General features: G+C 33.0%; 4 protein-coding genes and 1 long non-coding RNA gene across 9 annotated transcripts; 4 read left to right on the top strand and 1 right to left on the bottom strand.

Annotated features, from left to right (window-relative positions):
• On the top strand, positions 1,170-1,821 carry LOC109352311. Its single transcript, XR_002108352.1, has 2 exons — positions 1,170-1,457; positions 1,541-1,821. It is a non-coding gene; the product is annotated as an uncharacterized LOC109352311 (long non-coding RNA).
• Positions 1,665-5,513, bottom strand: LOC109352277 (ATP synthase subunit delta', mitochondrial-like). Its single transcript, XM_019594193.1, has 2 exons — positions 5,174-5,513; positions 1,665-2,187 (listed from the first exon to the last, which is right to left on the bottom strand). Exons 1-2 carry the CDS (start codon positions 5,432-5,434, stop codon positions 1,843-1,845), a joined length of 606 nt encoding a protein of 201 aa, XP_019449738.1. The 5' UTR covers positions 5,435-5,513; the 3' UTR covers positions 1,665-1,842.
• LOC109352284 (ATP synthase subunit delta', mitochondrial-like) lies at positions 6,714-9,845 on the top strand. The gene is made up of 2 exons (XM_019594206.1): positions 6,714-7,051; positions 9,315-9,845. The coding sequence occupies exons 1-2, from the start codon at positions 6,794-6,796 to the stop codon at positions 9,657-9,659; spliced, it is 603 nt and encodes a 200-aa protein (XP_019449751.1). The 5' UTR covers positions 6,714-6,793; the 3' UTR covers positions 9,660-9,845.
• On the top strand, positions 10,883-14,166 carry LOC109352246 (pentatricopeptide repeat-containing protein At3g04130, mitochondrial). Of its 5 annotated transcripts, XM_019594173.1 has the most exons (4): positions 10,883-10,976; positions 11,885-11,990; positions 12,446-12,531; positions 12,755-14,166. In XM_019594173.1, the coding sequence occupies exons 3-4, from the start codon at positions 12,527-12,529 to the stop codon at positions 13,986-13,988; spliced, it is 1,239 nt and encodes a 412-aa protein (XP_019449718.1). In that variant the 5' UTR covers positions 10,883-10,976; positions 11,885-11,990; positions 12,446-12,526; the 3' UTR covers positions 13,989-14,166. The 5 variants fall into 5 exon arrangements, with proteins under 5 accessions (XP_019449718.1, XP_019449693.1, XP_019449702.1 ...); XM_019594148.1 differs by having other exon boundaries at positions 12,446-14,166; XM_019594157.1 differs by having other exon boundaries at positions 12,409-14,166.
• LOC109352293 (putative invertase inhibitor) lies at positions 14,843-15,510 on the top strand. The gene has a single exon (XM_019594219.1). It carries the CDS (start codon positions 14,913-14,915, stop codon positions 15,483-15,485), a length of 573 nt encoding a protein of 190 aa, XP_019449764.1. The 5' UTR covers positions 14,843-14,912; the 3' UTR covers positions 15,486-15,510.

Here is an 18,104-nt window from a genome sequence, read left to right as displayed (position 1 = left end):
TTGTTGGAAGAAAAGATCTTGATGGACAATAAAACAATAAATGAGAATGGATTTGGACAGCCACTACCAATGTTACCATCCTTGCACACAAAGTAACAAGGTTACTCTCAATGCACACAAAGTAACAAGGTTACCACCCTTACAATAATGCATTAAATATCTATTAGGTGCTTGTTGTTTGTTAACAAGTGTACTGTGTACTGGAAAAAATACATTGTTTATATAGATAAATTTCATTTTGCTCATCTTTATTCTTCAAAATAGTATATAGATAAAAGAATTGATAATTATTTCTCATATATATTTTATAATTCGTAAACCAACTTATTCCATATAGAAAGACATGATATGATTGAATGAAAGATGATGAATTAATATCCTATTACTTGGGAGTGGAAACCATTCCCCAAAGCCTTCAAGTTCTTCCTCAAAATTCTATCATTCTATTATCTTCTATTTCATTTTATCCTATCCAAAACACCCAAACATAACATTAATCTTCTAATTACAAATATGTGATAGCATACCAAGAAGTATGCAGATTTATGTTACCATGGACCCATTATATGAATAATCTTTCATGTATTACTTAATATCATCATAGACAACATATGGACCCATTTCCTTATAGATCCTTGGAACCAAGGCTCCTATGTGAATTTCAATGGGACACCCTCTCCGAAACAGTAGATGGACATGAGTTTATTCTTTTTTGCAATTTCACATATGATCAGCCAAGGAATTCTAGTATTTCTATTGGGAGGGGATCCACTTACTCTAAGAGTAAGTTTTTTAAAACTTCTTATTCTAGCTATCAATTCTAAGAAAATCCATTGGTTTAAATTAGTGAGTAGATCTAAACTACTACATATCCCTACAATTGATGGCTAAGATGAAGAGTTGGAGTAAGTGAATCCCAACTCGTTTTTATCAACATCGAGAAAAATATATATATACTGATAGTGTAAGAATTTTATACATTATCACTCCATTATTCACTATTCATTTTTAATCATCATTAACTTTTGAAAAAAGAAAATAATACAATGAATAGTGAATGATATATTAAATGTAGATAAATCTTTACACTGGGCAATGTATATATATTACACTCTAACTATAATGACAGAAATAAGTAACTAAGTAACTACATAAGTTTACTGTTATCTTATGAGAACTTTTTTGCACAGATGCTCCAATTATTGAAGTTGTTTCAAAAGTGGACGATGGTTCTTTAATGTGACTAGAGATGGTTTAAAATGCACAACCTTTTCCTTTAGATTTCTTTTTGCAGTTTCATGGTTTAACATGTACAAGTCTGCTACAAATTTTCACTGTGGTCAAACCATGTCAATATGATAATTAAAACATGTAAAAAAAATGTATCTTCAACATTATCAAACCTTACTCATCCTAACAAACACTTTTAACGAATATGCAAAACATAGTTTGCTTTTGTGTTCTCAGCTATTCAATTTGTGAGTGGAAATTTTGAGCTTACCCACATGCAAAAAATGAAGCCATATGGATAACTCATGAGCAAAGACATGGGTGGAGCCATATGCATAACTAAAAATCATATTGCCCATAATCCATAACATAAATGAAGCTTCTGTTTATAATTTCAAGATCTTGCTCATCTTCCCTGAGCTAGATGAAAGCTGTTGATAAATTATTTTATCAAAATTTACTTTCAACACAATACATGATAAAAATGTTCTTTACGATTCTGATTATACAAATGCTATTTTGGAAATTTGATTACCCGGAAACAAATCCATGACACATGGTCAGGCCAGAGTAAAAATCAATTATTGGAAAGGAAAAAGTGAACTAGAGTACTCAACCTGTGAGAGCTGAGTTGAGAGCACTATGGACATCAACCCCAATCTGAGCTTCAGCTTTCTCCAAATCAGTTGTGGCTGAGTTCAGCTTCTGAGTAAAATCTTGAAGACCCTTCTGGACCAAGTGTGCATCGATTTGATCGAGTGGTACAGCCTCAACAGCAATTACATCGGCAACGGAGTTTGCATGGATGAAAGCGAAGCCGCTGCTGACAAAATACTTGGTGATGTCATTCCCTTCATGTACAGATAGGACTCCTGGTTTCAACTCAGCAATTGTTGCAACATGTCCAGGGAGAACACCCATTTGTCCAGTTGTTGCTGGTACTATCACCATGTCCACCTGTTGTTACACACGAAATTCTACTCTACATTAACTACTCGGCATACATTATGTCATTTTAGACTCCACAAAGGACAAAGAATTAAGAAATGTCTTCTAGTAGGAAACATTGTTAGTTTGTTGCCAACATTTAATGTCCCAAAAGTAATAGCAATGATGAGGGTGGCAGTGGATGCAGCATGAGATAAAAGCCAGATATTAGATGTCATTCAAGATAACTACATTAATAAATTTCCAACTTGGCTACTTCGGATAGCCAAAGAACAGTCTTTCATGGTGGCACTGTAATATTTTTGAGAAAAATCTTAAGTCTTCAGTCCAATAAATGGAAGAATGGTTTCATAAGAACTCAAATTAAACACAAGATGTCCCCAAAAAATCACTCACACCCAACAAGCTTTAGAGGCATCAGTAATGTATCCCAACCCCAAAACATCTAATAAGATAAAATAACTTATTTTGAGAAAGAAAGGAATGTTCAAGTATAAGACTAACCATTTTAGCCGTTTGCATGGTCAGACCGGTTTAAACATGCCAAAAACCAGGTCTTATAACTGCAAATTGGGTCTGACTGTTTTCCATTTTTTTTAAAACTCAAGAAACCTAACTGTCTACCTTTCCTTGTGGACAAAGCCTTAAACCTCCCTTCCAGTATTATATGGAATTCTGTAGGATAAGACATCATTCCAGTTTCGGAGGTAAGAAATCCTCCAGACTTATTATTGTGGGAAATATTTCAAAGATGGAATACAATGGATCAAAAAGCATCACACAACATAAGGGAGATTCTTTAATTTGTACTAAAGTTTCTTCTGAGCTTAAATACCGATTGGTACAGAATTTGATGCAAGTTTCTAGGGCAATGATCAAATTCAAGGAGAAGCAGAGGGTCCACGTAGAGATATGTTAGGCAATATGAAGGAGATAGGTCAGATTTACAATAATTAGTACACCACCAATACAAGTCAAGCCAAATGGAAGGAAACTTCAAGAACTACTCGTGCCATGGAGATCAACCTTTAATTAGAATAGCTTTTCCTGGTAAAATAAACTATACACAGGGTTGCATCAGCTATTGCTAGATTCTTTTATGTTGTTGCATTTATTTAGTTGCACAAATCGAGCCTACTATTTGCTTATGATAAATGTCATTGCTGCTATTGATCCTGGTTCTAAAAGATCCAGTTATCATGCCATTAGTACAACATATAGTATGCTGTCTAAAAAAACAAGTTGTCAGTTGATTAGTTGAAAAAAAAACTGGATATACTCATGGCTGATGACCCAAAGTAATAGGCAGGTAGTTAATTTTCTTGTTACTTGTCCAAAAGAAATAAGTTGTCAGATTTGTTGATACATCTAATGTTGCTATAGGCTTATAGATGCTACAACATTTGTTAAGTTGGTTGAGTTTACTGGACCAATTAATGTTGTGAACTTGGTTATCAATAACGCTGCCAATTATAATCCTAAAACTCTCAGCAAACAGCTCAACCTCTTTAATTCCGTACAAGAATTTAATTCTAATGGCATGATAACTAGTTCCTTTTATAACCACCACACGGCCAATAGCACAGACATCTATGAAAGCTTATAGATTGAATTTGTGAAATTAAATGACATGCAGCAATTATCAAAGAGTCTAACAGCAATCAAATCAGTCGAAGTGGTATAGAGCATGCCAGTTTTAAGAAGGTTATATAGCATATTGGTTAAAAAAAAGGGATAACGGGAAGTGCAGACATTCCATGTTTAGGGATGCAGAAGGGGTACTCTTGCCAATTTCCTTTGCTGAGACTGAGAGTATGCCATGGACTGCCAAACTATTGAGTACTTTCCCAGACCAACAACCCTATACTTTTATAACATCAGGACTCCGATTTTCAAATTTTACTATGAGAAAGAGCAAAGAGTCAATGCATCATGTCATGTTGGCAGTATCATCGTAAACATTGTTAAAGAGATGAGAAAACATACAAGTTTCCAAATAATAATATAGATGGTTTCCTAAGTAATTATGACATACAGACATAGTAATATGCACCATCTTTGTTATGCCACATGTTGTAGTGTATGGTTCAGACATAGTTTAACGGTATGCAAATCAAACCTCACTTGAAAAGGAATTTCAAGAATTCATCCATAGAAGAGATTTTACCAAGACAAACCACAATTAATTGATATTTGCAGACTACATGTAACATAAGGGCAATGGAATCTGAATGAAGTAATAAATGACAAGCACATGTCTGGAAGAGGTGGCTAAAAACCACACTAAACGAATGTAGTATAGGCTCAGCAATGAACATAAATCAGTAGTTCTTGTGAGGAAGAAAAATAGCTTAAAAGAAAATTTAGCACCAACAAGATGGTTAAATGTTAATGGGATCCTAATTTCCATTTTTATTTCACTTAATGGATAATGTGCTGATAAAATGTTTGTATTACTCTCCTTTCCCAAGTTAAAGCATTCACTGGTCCATTTAAAAAATATATTTCATGAAATTTGGTGAAAAACGAAATAGCACTAGACAAGCTTATGTTCCACTACCAATAATCAAGGTTTCAATAAAACTACGCTAACAAAAAAGAGAAGAAATGTATGCACGGGCATTTATGAGTTTTATAATCCACCATTCATTTTCTGAAAAAAAAAAATAATACAAATAAATAGTCGGTGATGTAATAATTGTGTACGAATATTTACATCGACAGTGTGTAAATATTATACTCAACAAAAAACTTTAAAAACAATCAATTTGATCCCGGATTTTGCATCAAATTGACAAATGATATGCAAAGTCAGAACGGCATTGAAATTTTGTAATCTCATGGAACAAATTGATCTATTATATCAATCTGAGGACCATATTTTACTCGATCAATAAATTTAAATAAAACTCAGAAAATGGAAATATGAAATGAAAAAGAAAATAAAAACAAACTCATATGAAAATATAAAGAAATGACTGAGAAATGAATGTACCTCTTTGGAAGCTAATTCAGAAGAATAAGGAAGGACGAAATTAACAGTGAGCTTAGTAGGGAGAGAAGAAGGAATTGAAGGACGAGGCTTCAAGTATGACAATGGAGTCTTTGGTGGATCTATGTGTGGGCTCACTTTCTTCCATGCCTCCACGAAACTCGCATCTGTCGCTGGTTCCACGGGGAGATCGGTGGAGAATCGCTTTGATGCGGCGGCGGCGTTAAGGGGACGACGGAGGAGGGTTGTTGCTCGGCGGAACATGGCGAGGAAATGGATTAGATCGGTTTGTTGGAGAGAGAGAGTGTGTGTGAGTGTTGTGTGAAGGATGAAGGAGTTGGAGTTGTGTTGTGTGAAATAGTTTGGGTTTTAGTATTGTGGGCTTTCATTCTCTTCTACTATGGCCCAATTAATTTACCATACAATCATCATGTTGGTAACATTGTACCCAACATTGGGCTTAGATAGTAAAGGCCCACAAGAGAGTGGGGGAGCAAAGGCATAATTTTGGGGACTTAGGGTTTTCGGCTTTTTGCTTCATCTGGAAGACACTTAAAGTATTATATACTTAAACTTTGTTATATTACTTTGGTCGATCTGGATCGATGTGGATACTAGAGTTGAAATAAAAATCGAACATGATTGGTTTGTTTACTAAAAAAAATCAACACGATACAAATATATTCGATTTTTGTGTTTTCAACCTATTTTGGATCAGTTTTTCAATTTTATTTTTAGATCGATTAGGATTTGAATACACATAATATGCGTAGTAGGAAGTAAGGGTGGGCATTGATCATGTTGGACCGGGTAAGGGTCGTCCCTTACCTGGCCCAAAATATTTGTCAAATCATTTATTTGAACATGGATTCAGACTTATACCTAAACCCAATCCAACAACCTTAAGGGTTAGTTTGGGAGTTGGATTTTGGAGGGGAATGAATGGAAAAGGGAAGGCTTCAGAGCCATGAAATACACTTGTAAGATGACTCCTAAGCCATCATTTTCCCTTCCTTCCCCTCCAAAATCCAACTCCCAAACTAACCCTAAATGTCGGATGAACCAGTCTTTGAACCCGAACTCAACTAAGACCCGATCAAATATAATGCATATTCATTTTAGATAAAATCTTCTCAATATTACTTATTATTAATATGTAATTTAACATATAAAATAATATATGTATATACTGTTAAAAATATATATATGATGAAAAATTAGAGAATCAATAACACTTTCGACCAAATATGTGTCATTACTCTATACACATGCAAACATGATAAGTAAGTGACTATGTCACAGAACATGTCGAGCAATACTTGTCCCCCACCAATGTAAATACTGGTCGAGTCTAATTTTTGAACTCGAACCCAATCATAAGCTCAATGAGACTCAACTGTATTCAAACTTGATCATGACTGAGTCATATCGGATGAGCGGGTAAGTCGAATATCACTAAGTAGAGAGAGGACAAAAGTGACATTTTACTAAATAATAAATACATTTCATTTCCGCATATGAAAATATAGAGAGGAGAAGAAAATTTATCAAAACCTAACACTAATTTCATTTCCTCTTACTGCACTCTCTCTCCAACACACCGATCTAATCCATTTCCTCGCCATGTTCCGCCGAGCAACAACCCTCCTCCGTCGTCCCCTTAACGCCGCCGCATCAAAGCGATTCTCCACCGATCTCCCCGTGGAATCAGCGGCAGATGCGAGTTTCGTGGAGGCGTGGAAGAAAGTGAGCCCACACATAGATCCACCAAAGACTCCATTGTCATACTTGAAGCCTCGTCCTTCAATTCCTTCTTCTCTCCCTACTAAGCTTACTGTTAATTTCGTTCTTCCTTATTCTTCTGAATTGGCTTCCAAAGAGGTACTTTCATTTCTAGTTCCAATCTGTTTTTTTATTTTAATTTTTTGATTTTGATTTCATGTTTTAGGCTATGCTTGAATTGATAGAGATATGTGTAATGGAACTAAAAGGAATTGAATATTATTATGTTAATTTTGAACATTATGTGGCAATTGCATACAAATTAACACATACTGTGTTAGGTTCACCTTAAAGATATGGCCTTAATCATAGTGTTTCTCTAGCATTATCTCTATGTCAATTGTCAGATATAAACTATGTGTTCTGTTTTTTGTTTGTTTCTATTGTAATCATCGATGTTTTATTGCAACTTGGTTACAGGACATGGAAACATAAGCACGTGTAATTCAATTGCTATTTTCACCAAATTTTACTAATGTTTTAGAGAAAGGAAAATGATACAAACATTTGATCAATTAATTGAAATGAAAAGTAAACTCATCTTGTTTGGTGTTGAAGTTTCTTCTAGACAAGAAATGCTGCTTACCATTCATTTCTGATCATATGCTCCATCTTTGTGTGGTTTCGGTCAATTCTCCAGCCACATTTTCTTTCTATGTATGATACTTTATTTAGATTCCACTGCCCTTATGTTACATTTAGTCCACATCTTTCAATTAATTGTGGTTTGGAATTAATTTTGGTACGACTCTTTCTCCCTAAAATTATCTTGTGAGCAAAAGTGGGTATTCAAAATTTTGTTTTGATGATTATTTTAATAAGTTATATTGGTTTATCTTCTAAACATATGTATGACACTAACTGGGACCAACTCCACTACCAAAATTAGTTCGTAGGAGGAGGTCATTATAAATGATTCTTGGCTCTCCATAGTTTGGGATTCCCTTTATCAAGTAATTATCTGTATTTGTTTCCATAATGAGTGGTTTACTTGTCTGGAATGTAACAGACTCGGGGACAATTATTTGCCGATCTTACTGTCTTCTCACCACCCTCTTGATCTTAAATGCGGAATCATTTTGCTTTTATTACATGTCTTAACTTTATTATTTCATTTTGCTTTTTATTCTCTTCATTTGCGTAAACAAAATTTTAAAGAAGAAGAACGTGGCCTAATGCCAGGCCAAAATTATCATGCTCAACCTTTGCTATCATGGATGGGTTTTCCAGTAAGTTATAAAAATGCAATTTTTTAAATGCTTAGCCTTGTTCACATTTCAACTTGAGCATACTACCAAATGGAAACTTTATCAGGAAATGTATTTAATATAACCTATTCCTACTGGTTTTTGGTGTTAGGCTCTTAATAACATCTCTTTTATGAATTGACCATTCAGACTCCTTCCAGCATTGAATACTTTTCACATAAAAATGGCATCCTGTTTCAAGCGTGCTACTGTTAACTTCAACTTTCCTTCGCAAAATGTGTTTTGTTTTGCATACGTATGACACAACAAAGCATTCAACTGTACACTACAACCTATGATACAAAATATCTATCAGGAAGATGCATATTACTATGTCATAAAAGATTTCTAAACCATCTGCACCATTGTTAGAAAACTTGCATGTTTCACTCTTTTCTCATATCCAATTTTTACAATGACACTACTGAGAAAAGATCTTGCATCAGGTAGATGGGCCTCATCTCATAAAATTAATTAAAGCCTGCAATTTCTGTCATTCCCGTAATGTAGTTTCTGTTATGCCTGCCACCTTGCTGTTGAATTCAATTCCCTGTAATATGGTATGGAATATTCTGTTAGTACTTAGTAGTTTGGTCTTTTCCGGTGAGGTTGGTAAAATTAATTATATTACGCTTGGAGTAGTGTACTGTTGATAGCATCGGGAAAAAGGATGGAAATAGAAAAGAGAAATCAAAATATTTAGTAAATTTAATTTTCCAGTATGTTATTCCTCTCCACCCAGTGCACATGTTATTGGTGAATGTAATATGCAACTATCTAATCAATCCAGTGATTGGGCTGAAGTTGTTTTACAATTTCTTGAATATAATATCAATGCTACCAAGAAAGTATGTTGATGGACATGGTTATTAGAAGTACTTGTAAAATTTGTTGCAACGTAGCTATCAAGATTGACACATTTCATTCTATGGTTTTTACTTCTGCTGCAACTTTGGAATTTCCCCACCCTTGCCGTTCCCATTGTTTTTTGGGCTTTATATGTTAGTAAACGATAAGGGAGACGATATTGTTGTTCGTAGTCCCTGTAAAATCAAAAAATTACATATTGTATGCTCAGTAGTTAATATACAGTAGAATTTCCTATGTAACAACAGGTGGACATGGTGATAGTACCAGCAACAACTGGACAGATGGGTGTTCTTCCCGGACATGTTGCAACAATTGCAGAGTTGAAACCGGGAGTCCTATCTGTACATGAAGGGAATGACATCACCAAGTATTTTGTCAGCAGCGGCTTTGCTTTCATCCATGCAAACTCCGTTGCTGATGTAATTGCTGTTGAGGCTGTACCACTGGATCAAATCGACGCAAACTTGGTCCAAAAGGGTCTTCAAGATTTCACTCAGAAGCTGAACTCAGCCACAACTGATTTGGAGAAAGCTGAAGCTCAGATTGGAGTTGATGTCCATAGTGCTCTCAACTCAGCTCTCACAGGCTGAGTACTCTTATCTGATTTTTTCCTTTACAATAATTGATTTTCACTCTGGCCTTTGACCATGTGCCATGGATTTGTTTCTTGTAATAAAATTTCCAAACTAGCATTGGTGTAATAATCAAAGTTCCTAAAGAACATTTTGATCATGTATTGTGTTTGAAAGTAAATTTTGATAAAATATATTTTTCAACAGAACTTTTATGAAAATAATAAACTAACACCAAATGATTGATAAATAATGTATACATTACACAAGAACTCTATTTGGTTGGACACTGCCACATTGAGACCATGTTATATCTATTGATCTCTTTTTTTGTTGACCATTTTGGAGAAGAAAAGTAATGGGAATAATTTTCCCTTGTGAATTCACGTTTCAGTAAAAAAAAATGTAGTGAAAAGTAACATGATTTTCACCTTTTCTTTGAATGAGCAGCCACTGCATTTGGGAGAACAAGCCTTGGGCACTGTGTGTATATAACTAGTTCTTCACCTATTGGTTAGAGTTAAAAGTGATTAATATAAATCTTGGAAAATAAAAAAATATAATATCTATGTACGACTATGTAAATTTTTTACACAATTAATATATCATCTATAGTGGATAGTACAATAGTGTCAATGCATATCATTTTTTATCAACGAATGTTAGTTCAAGTGGTAAATGTTTAATTCTCTTTAAATAAGATCTCGAGTTTTTGTAGATGGAAAAAATATCCGTCGGGAGAGTTAGCCCCAATACCTATAAAAAATTTCGGCTCAAACAATATTGACTCCGGTGCGAGAATATTTATGGAAATAAAAAAAATGCATATCATTCTTGTGAGATATAAAAACTCTTACACAAGCTGAGATCATCTCTAATACCAGGGAAGAATCCAATAAGGTAAGTTTGATAATTTATAAAATTATTTTATTTAAAATGTGTATCATTTGTAATTTTTATTATACATGTCACCCTCCATTTCACATGCATATATTAAACTCTTCTAATTCTAACCAAAACTTTATGAATTTAAAATTTATGTATTAACAGTATAAAAAATTATTATTTATAGTACGAGTTTAATATTTCTAATAGTATAAAGTTTTTATATTATTAACACATTATTTATGATTAATTTATTTATATTACATATTACTTTTGTTTGATAATCAGTAGTTAATAATTAACGATAAATGATTGATGATGTAAATAAATATTAAATCCAAACTTGAAATATTTGTTGAATCATAGCATGTTTTCATTTGGGTGCTTAGTTCAGTTCAGCTTCTGCAACTCTCCAAACCATTTTCTGTTTTGATTCCATCATCTGTTCAGGTTGGTTTACTTTTCCAATTATCAGCTTCTACCATTGTATCAATTTTATGGATTCATTTTTTTTTTGCTTACTGCATTTACTAAATGGCTCGTCATGTGTTTGATAAAATGCTTCAACTAGAATAAAACTTCTATGAGTTCTATCAACTATGCATGTTTCATAAATGATTTTATCTATGGATTGTCCTTGAAATAACGAAATGTTAATGATCACTTGAAATAATGGTGATGCACCCTTTTCCTTATGTTTATGTAGTGCCCCTTTGTGGCTTTGTCTAACCTTTTTTCTCCGGATTGTTTTTGTTGTTGTTGTTGTTGATAAATTCAGCTTTTTAAGAAGCCATGTTCTCCAGCTTCTAAAAAAATCATCTTTGCCAAAATCACTTTTTTAAGCCTAAACAAAGGACCCCATAATTTGGGAGGTCTTTACTACCATTAGTACTATGTTTCAACTTTCAATCTTGGTTAGTAAACCTATCCATAATCTCCTCAAGTCTGAAGTGATGTGCGTCAAAATTATTTTCTTGCAGGCAAATGTAATTTGGCTAATACTTATCTAATCATATTCTGTCATTGATCACATATATGTAATAGCATATATGAAGTAAATTCATTAAAAAAATTGTTAAGGAAAGGGGCATTTATATTATTGAATTGTAAGCAGAGATGTCATAAATGGAAGAAAATAATTTGACACTATATTGACACATGTCAAGAGGGTGAGCCTTGATGAAATAGTAAGGTTACTACCTTGTGTCATAGAAGTCACGAGTTAAAATGTTAGATCAACCTCTCCGCTTATGGGGGAAAGGCTGCATACATCTACGTTTCCCATAACTTGCTTGGTTGGAGCCTCTTGTACTCTATTTGCAACTTTAGTTACTTACAATCTAATTTACTGATTTCAGCTTGCTTCCACCGAACAAATTTCAAGCTGTGCCCAAGAAAGTGAAGGAAGTTTGCATCCCAAGTTCTTCTATCGGTGCCATTGGCAGAGAAGAGAATAGTTTAAAGGTTCAGATTCTTGACCCCTTTTCTTTTCTTGTGTTGTTTCATTATTAGTAGGATCAGGACAATGCTTAGCTGTGAACTGCGTGCATATACTTTCCAATCTGCAATATTCTTCCCTTTATTTAGTTAATGAAACTTCTCCATTTGAATTAGCAGGATTAATGAAACTTCAATTTATATTTCTTTATTATATTGAGGAAATGGTGTGCACAATAATTAGCCCCAATCTTAAATTTTATTCCGTTCAACTACCACACAGAAATATGGAAAACATAACATACAAAGCTCTACTAGAATTGTGAGGTCATCATATTTCAATTAGTTTGCTCATATTAATAGATGATTATTAAGATATCAGTTTTTAATTTCAGTTTTTCATGGGCTCAAAGTTAATTTACTACATGCTTATATTGTGATGCAGAAATTGGTTCGTAATTATCATCTCTGGCCCTTTTCTGGACTGCAGTTGTTTCAAAATTTCTTAAAGTCAATCACATGCAGTCAATATATCGTGCTATTCTCTGGGGTTCCTCTTGCATATGTTGTAAGGCTCTTGCATCTAGAAATTTCTGTTCTTCATTAGCATCTTGTGACCTCGTAGGAACTAGAGGCTCTTGGCATAAAGAACAATGTCAAGATCTTAAGAGTTCTGCAGACATTCTTATTTCCAAAGTTTGCAAAGGAAGCAGTGAGGAAGAAATTCTTCAGTCTTTATTCAATGACCAAACTTGTGATGGTATACATCTGTCTCAAAACCTCATTGACAGGTTGCTGGATCGGTTTAAGGATGATTGGAAGTCTGCATTGGGGATATTTAAATGGGCAAGTTCACAGTCGAGCTTTAGACCCTCGCCAGAATCATATGATACGATGATAGACATATTGGGTAGAATGAAGCAAATGGAAAAGTTGAAAGATCTCTTAGAAGAAATGTGCCAGGACAGTCTCATCACTCTAAATACTATAGCTAAGGTAATGAGAAGGTTTGTTGGTGCAGGACAGTGGGAAGATGCTGTGAGGATATTTGATGACTTACAAACTCTTGGGTTGGAGAAGAACACCGAAACCATGAACTTGTTGCTTGATACCCTATGCAAAGAGCAATATGTTGAGCAAGCTCGTGATATTTATTTGGAGCTGAAGCAGCACATTGCTCCTAATGCTCACACATTTAACATATTCATTCACGGGTGGTGCAAAATCCGTCGTGTTGATGAGGCACATTGGACAATTCAAGAGATGAAAGGATATGGTTGTCGCCCTTGTGTTATAAGTTATTCCACCATCATCCAATGTTATTGTGAAGAGCAGAATTTTGACAGGGTCTATGAGCTTCTTGATGAAATGCAAGCTCATGATTGCTCCCCAAACGTGATCACTTTTACTACTATCATGCATGCACTAGCAAAGGCAGAAAAGTTCGAAGAAGCTTTGAAAATAGTTGAGAGAATGAGATTTGCTGGATGTAGGGCTGATACTCTTTTCTACAACTCGTTCATTTATACATTAGGGAGAGCAGGGAGAGTAGACGATGCTACCCATGTATTCAAGGTTGCGATGCCTCGAGCTGGTGTTGCCCCAAATACATCCTCCTATAATTCGATGATTTCTATGTTTTGTCATCATGCACAAGAAAGCAGAGCTTTCGACATACTCAAGGAGATGGAAGATTCAGGCCTTTGTAAGCCTGATGTTCAGACTTACCATCCATTGATCAAGTCATGCTTCAAAACTGGAAAAATAGATAGTTTGTTGAATGATATATTGAATGACATGGTCAATAAGCATCATATCGGTCTTGATATTTCGACCTATACGCTGCTCATTCATGGGCTTTGTAGAGCAGATAGGTGCCAGTGGGCACACCGTCTGTTCGAGGAGATGATCGAGCAAGGGATAGTGCCAAGATACAGAACTTGTCGGACGCTATTGGATGAAGTGAAACAGAAAAATATATATGAAGCTGCCGAGAAAATCGAGGTTGTTATGAAGAAACTGTGAATGCATGAGGCTCTTATTTGTGTCTTGAAGTTTGGTAAATAGTGCCATCAATAATATCATAAAATTAAAAGAGTGAGTGGCATCATACAACTGATACAAGATATCAGAGATGAAAGTGATGTATACCTAAAGCAATTTCCTTTTACTGTTATTTAATACTTTCATTTGCTTTGGTGCATACAAACATTTTTAACAAATCCTTTCACAATTTTAAAAAATGTGAACAAGTGTTTTCTTATTGTGTTTAATTTGCCCTTAGTATTCCAATCTTTAAGGTAATAATTTTAAATTAAAATTAAGTAAGTTTCCCTTGACTCAAGAAGAAGGGTTAAAGACTAGCTTTGGCAACTTGAGTTCTATAGTTAGTGTAATATAACTTACCCTTAAATCTTTTGTTATAGATTGTTTAAAAGGCAAGGTCATTGACTCTCTTTTATATACACAAAAACGGGTCTGATAATAAGTCTTATTCTTTCATCTCATTCCTTTAGATAATGAATTAATTCTTTTGGGGAAGACTGTGGTTGCCTTTCCAAAGACAACTATTTTGTAAAGGAATCAATCTTATTCTTTAACTTTATACGATGTACGAAAATGTCCAATTTTACGTAATCTCTCTTCAACAGATTCTATCCGATTTCTCCATACTTAATTACGTTTCCTTAATGTTTTTTGGGTGCACAAATCCCTCCTTCCCACAATGATAGCCTAATTAACTTAGCTTGCAATTCCTTCTTGTTTTAATGACAATTGATTCATACTTACTCTCATATAATAAGCATTCCTTCCCTACCTCATAAATTAAGAAAGCAAAACCTTTCCAAACACACTAAATACCCATTTCCACAACTATAAATTTCCCTTCACAATGTTAATCACTTAGTTGATAAAGTATAGAAAAGTTCAATACTCTAAACAAAGAAAATGAGTCCACCCTCTTTGCTCTCTCTCATGTTAATATTCTCCATCTTGTGTCATATCCATTCTACTCTTTCCACTAACCATCTCATACAACAAACATGCAAGAATTGCTCAGAAACTGATCCAAACATAAGCTACAGATTCTGCATAACATCTTTCCAATCAGATTCTAAGACCCTTTATGTCCAAAACCTCACTGAACTAGGCCTCATATCAATCAAGCTTATCAGGCACAATGTTTCAGATACCATAACTTACACCAAAAAGCTTCTAAATAAGAAGAAACTAGACCCTTTTATCAAAGAATGTTTAGATGATTGTCTTCATGTTTATTCTGATGCTTTAACAACTCTTAGAGAAGCTATTAGAGATTATAAGGGTAAGCGTTATGATGATTCAAATGTTAAGCTAAGTTCAGTTATTGATACTAGTACAACTTGTGAAGATGGGTTTAATCAAAACAATGGTGTCATTTCTCCATTGACAAAAAGAAACAAGGATAATTTTCAGCTTTCTGCAATAGCACTTTCTATTATTAACATGCTCAATGTGGATAAATTAAAGGGTGTATTTTGATTATATATTATGCTAAGATACTTTGTCATGTTTTTACTTTCGATAATTGAGTGTAATATCTATATATTGCTGACGTAAAGATTTACACACATTCAGTATATTATTCATCATTTATAATGAATGATGAAGTAACAGAATATAAAACTCTTACACTATCACTATGTATATAATAATTTTTATAATTTATCCAAAGTATAGCTCTTTGGTGTCACTTTCGTATTTATAATAATAATGATGTTAATATAATGGTTTTGCTATAACTTAAAGCAATAGTGTTTGATTTTGTCTTAGCTTATAATATTGGATATGTATGATTAATGCTATTTATAGAAGGTTAGTTACCATAAAATTTGTTCGAATATCAATATTTGAATTAACCATATTATAATGTTAATACTAGACCATTTAGCACCATAGTGAAAAGTAAACAATAGTATATGCATTTTTATGAATATTGCGGATAAAGAAGCTATTTCATTAATATAAGAGAGTAATCAAATATAAAATATAGATACTCGTACCAGTAAATCAATGGACGTAGTATATACAATTATTAGAAGGAGGATTAATTTTATGTGCTTACAAAAAAATCGAGAAATGAAATGAAAATATTTATAGGTAATGAATGAAAGAATGATGTGTGAATGCAAAAAATAAATGAGAAAAGACCATAACCGTAAAATTTGTACTAAAGAAAGACACATTTAATGTGATTAATGTTTATGCTCCAAAGATATGGCAGAGGAGCATTATAAGAAAAAAACTAGGCAGGATTTGGAAGGTGTAGTAAGAGAAAAAGTTTTTACTAATAATATGATGGTTTTTATAGCATTATGACATAGGAAACAAATAAGATTTTCCATATTTCTCCTCGTCTTTTGGTTTTATAAAGGTTGACTCCACTTAGCATAATTAAGACTTTATTGTTGTTTTTGTTTTTATTTTATAATAGCCAACGTGTGTTTTAAAAGCTAGAAAGTCATCTTATCACTTAAAAGAATGAGGTGACAAATTCTCAAATCGATCTATTTATTATATACACGAAAATTAGATAGGAATTATTACATGAACTTCAAAGTCGTATGTGGAGAGAACTGGATGACCAAACATAGTTTTGGTTATGAATGTAACTGTTAAGAGTAGACTAGAAAGAGAAAGATCAAGATAGAGTCACGAGAATCAAGGAAATTAAAAGGTGATCAAGGGCAAAGAATATACGAACAATATGTGAAATGAGATAGCACTACCAATTATGAAGATAAAAAAAAGGAATATAAAACATCTAAGACAAATTTACAATGAAATGGAATGGCATAAAACATGATCCTTTATAAAAATATTGAAAGTTGAGAAAATATAAGGCATATAAGAAAGACAACATTTAATAAAGTGAAAGATAGATCATTTCAAAGTACTAACTACATTTATATTTAGATTTTCTTTTGTTAAAAAAATATAAAAATTACATATTTTAATATGGGGTATCATATACAATAAGGATTTTTTTAAGGTCATATACAATAATGTTGAACTACATTTATATCTAAATAAGATGTTTTTATGTTTGTTATAGTATCTTTCCTAGTTAAGAATCAAAATATTTGTTATACTTTCTATTTTTATGATGTTATATAAATCTTCATGCATCACACTTTCCACTCCACACCAACGGGTGTTGATTCAAGTTCGAGTTTTGTAAATAGAAAAAATATATGTTGGGAGAGTAAGCCCTACATACTTATAGATATTTCTGACTTGAACAAAATTATCTCAAGTACTAAGATACATCTAAGAAACATAAAAAAAAACACTTTCCACTTCACTTTCCACTCCACTTTCCATTCCTATGTTAATAGGAGTGGGGTTCCTATTTTTTTCCCATGACAGCAAAAAGTCTCATGTTGTACTATCATATTTGAAACCCTCTAGTAATATTTTTTGCATACATAAACTTATAATACAATCTCCTATCACATGTGTAAGTGTCTTTATCTCTCCGTTGGTGGATATGTTAAGAGACCAAGGCTAATATTCACATATTTGAGGCCACTCACAGAAGAAAATATCTTATAACTTTTTGTTGTTGATAATGAGACTCGAACTTATAATCTCATGCACTTCATTCTTTTAAGTTTTCCCTTCATCAGATCACCACCTTATAACTCTGAAAAATATATACCTTTAATTTATTAAAGAAATCATAGACTACTTTTTAGGGGATTATGAAAATTGTATAATGTGATATGTTTCAATTTTGCAATAGAATTGATTTCTTTAAACTATGTAAAACTTAACATCAAAATTTTGAACAAAAATATCAGTTTATAAATTTAAATTTTAATGAATTCTAAAGTTTTAATCATTTTATCTCTATTATCATATTTTCATGTTAACCTTATTGAAGTAAAATTATGAAATGTAGTAAAATCATTATATGATTTATAAAAATAAAATATTAATAAAATAAAACATAAAAATGAAAATACTTAATATAAATTATTGTTTTTAAATGAATCCCTTATTATCATAGGCCTTGATCAGCTAGTATGTATGAGTTATGATTGGTTGAAAAAATATATTGAAATTAAAATTTTAATTATTAAGTATTTTTTTAATCAA

The sequence above is a fragment of the Lupinus angustifolius genome, chromosome LG01, assembly GCF_001865875.1.
Source record: "Lupinus angustifolius cultivar Tanjil chromosome LG01, LupAngTanjil_v1.0, whole genome shotgun sequence".
NCBI lineage: Eukaryota > Viridiplantae > Streptophyta > Magnoliopsida > Fabales > Fabaceae > Lupinus > Lupinus angustifolius.
Note: the sequence above shows the minus strand (reverse complement) of the source record. Positions and strands in the feature narration are given on the sequence as shown.

What these genes read in the sequence shown, in the direction of transcription:
- LOC109352277 (XM_019594193.1), bottom strand. Translation starts at nt 5,434, where the DNA reads ATGTTCCGCCGAGCAACAACCCTCCTCCGTCGTCCCCTTAACGCCGCC. An exon ending in CTGAATTAGCTTCCAAAGAG is followed by an intron (nt 2,188 to 5,173) that starts GTACATTCATTT and finishes GTGTAACAACAG; the next exon opens with GTGGACATGGTGATAGTACC.
- LOC109352293 (XM_019594219.1), top strand. Translation starts at nt 14,913, where the DNA reads ATGAGTCCACCCTCTTTGCTCTCTCTCATGTTAATATTCTCCATCTTG.
- LOC109352246 (XM_019594148.1), top strand. Translation starts at nt 12,483, where the DNA reads ATGCAGTCAATATATCGTGCTATTCTCTGGGGTTCCTCTTGCATATGT.
- LOC109352284 (XM_019594206.1), top strand. Translation starts at nt 6,794, where the DNA reads ATGTTCCGCCGAGCAACAACCCTCCTCCGTCGTCCCCTTAACGCCGCC. An exon ending in CTGAATTGGCTTCCAAAGAG is followed by an intron (nt 7,052 to 9,314) that starts GTACTTTCATTT and finishes ATGTAACAACAG; the next exon opens with GTGGACATGGTGATAGTACC.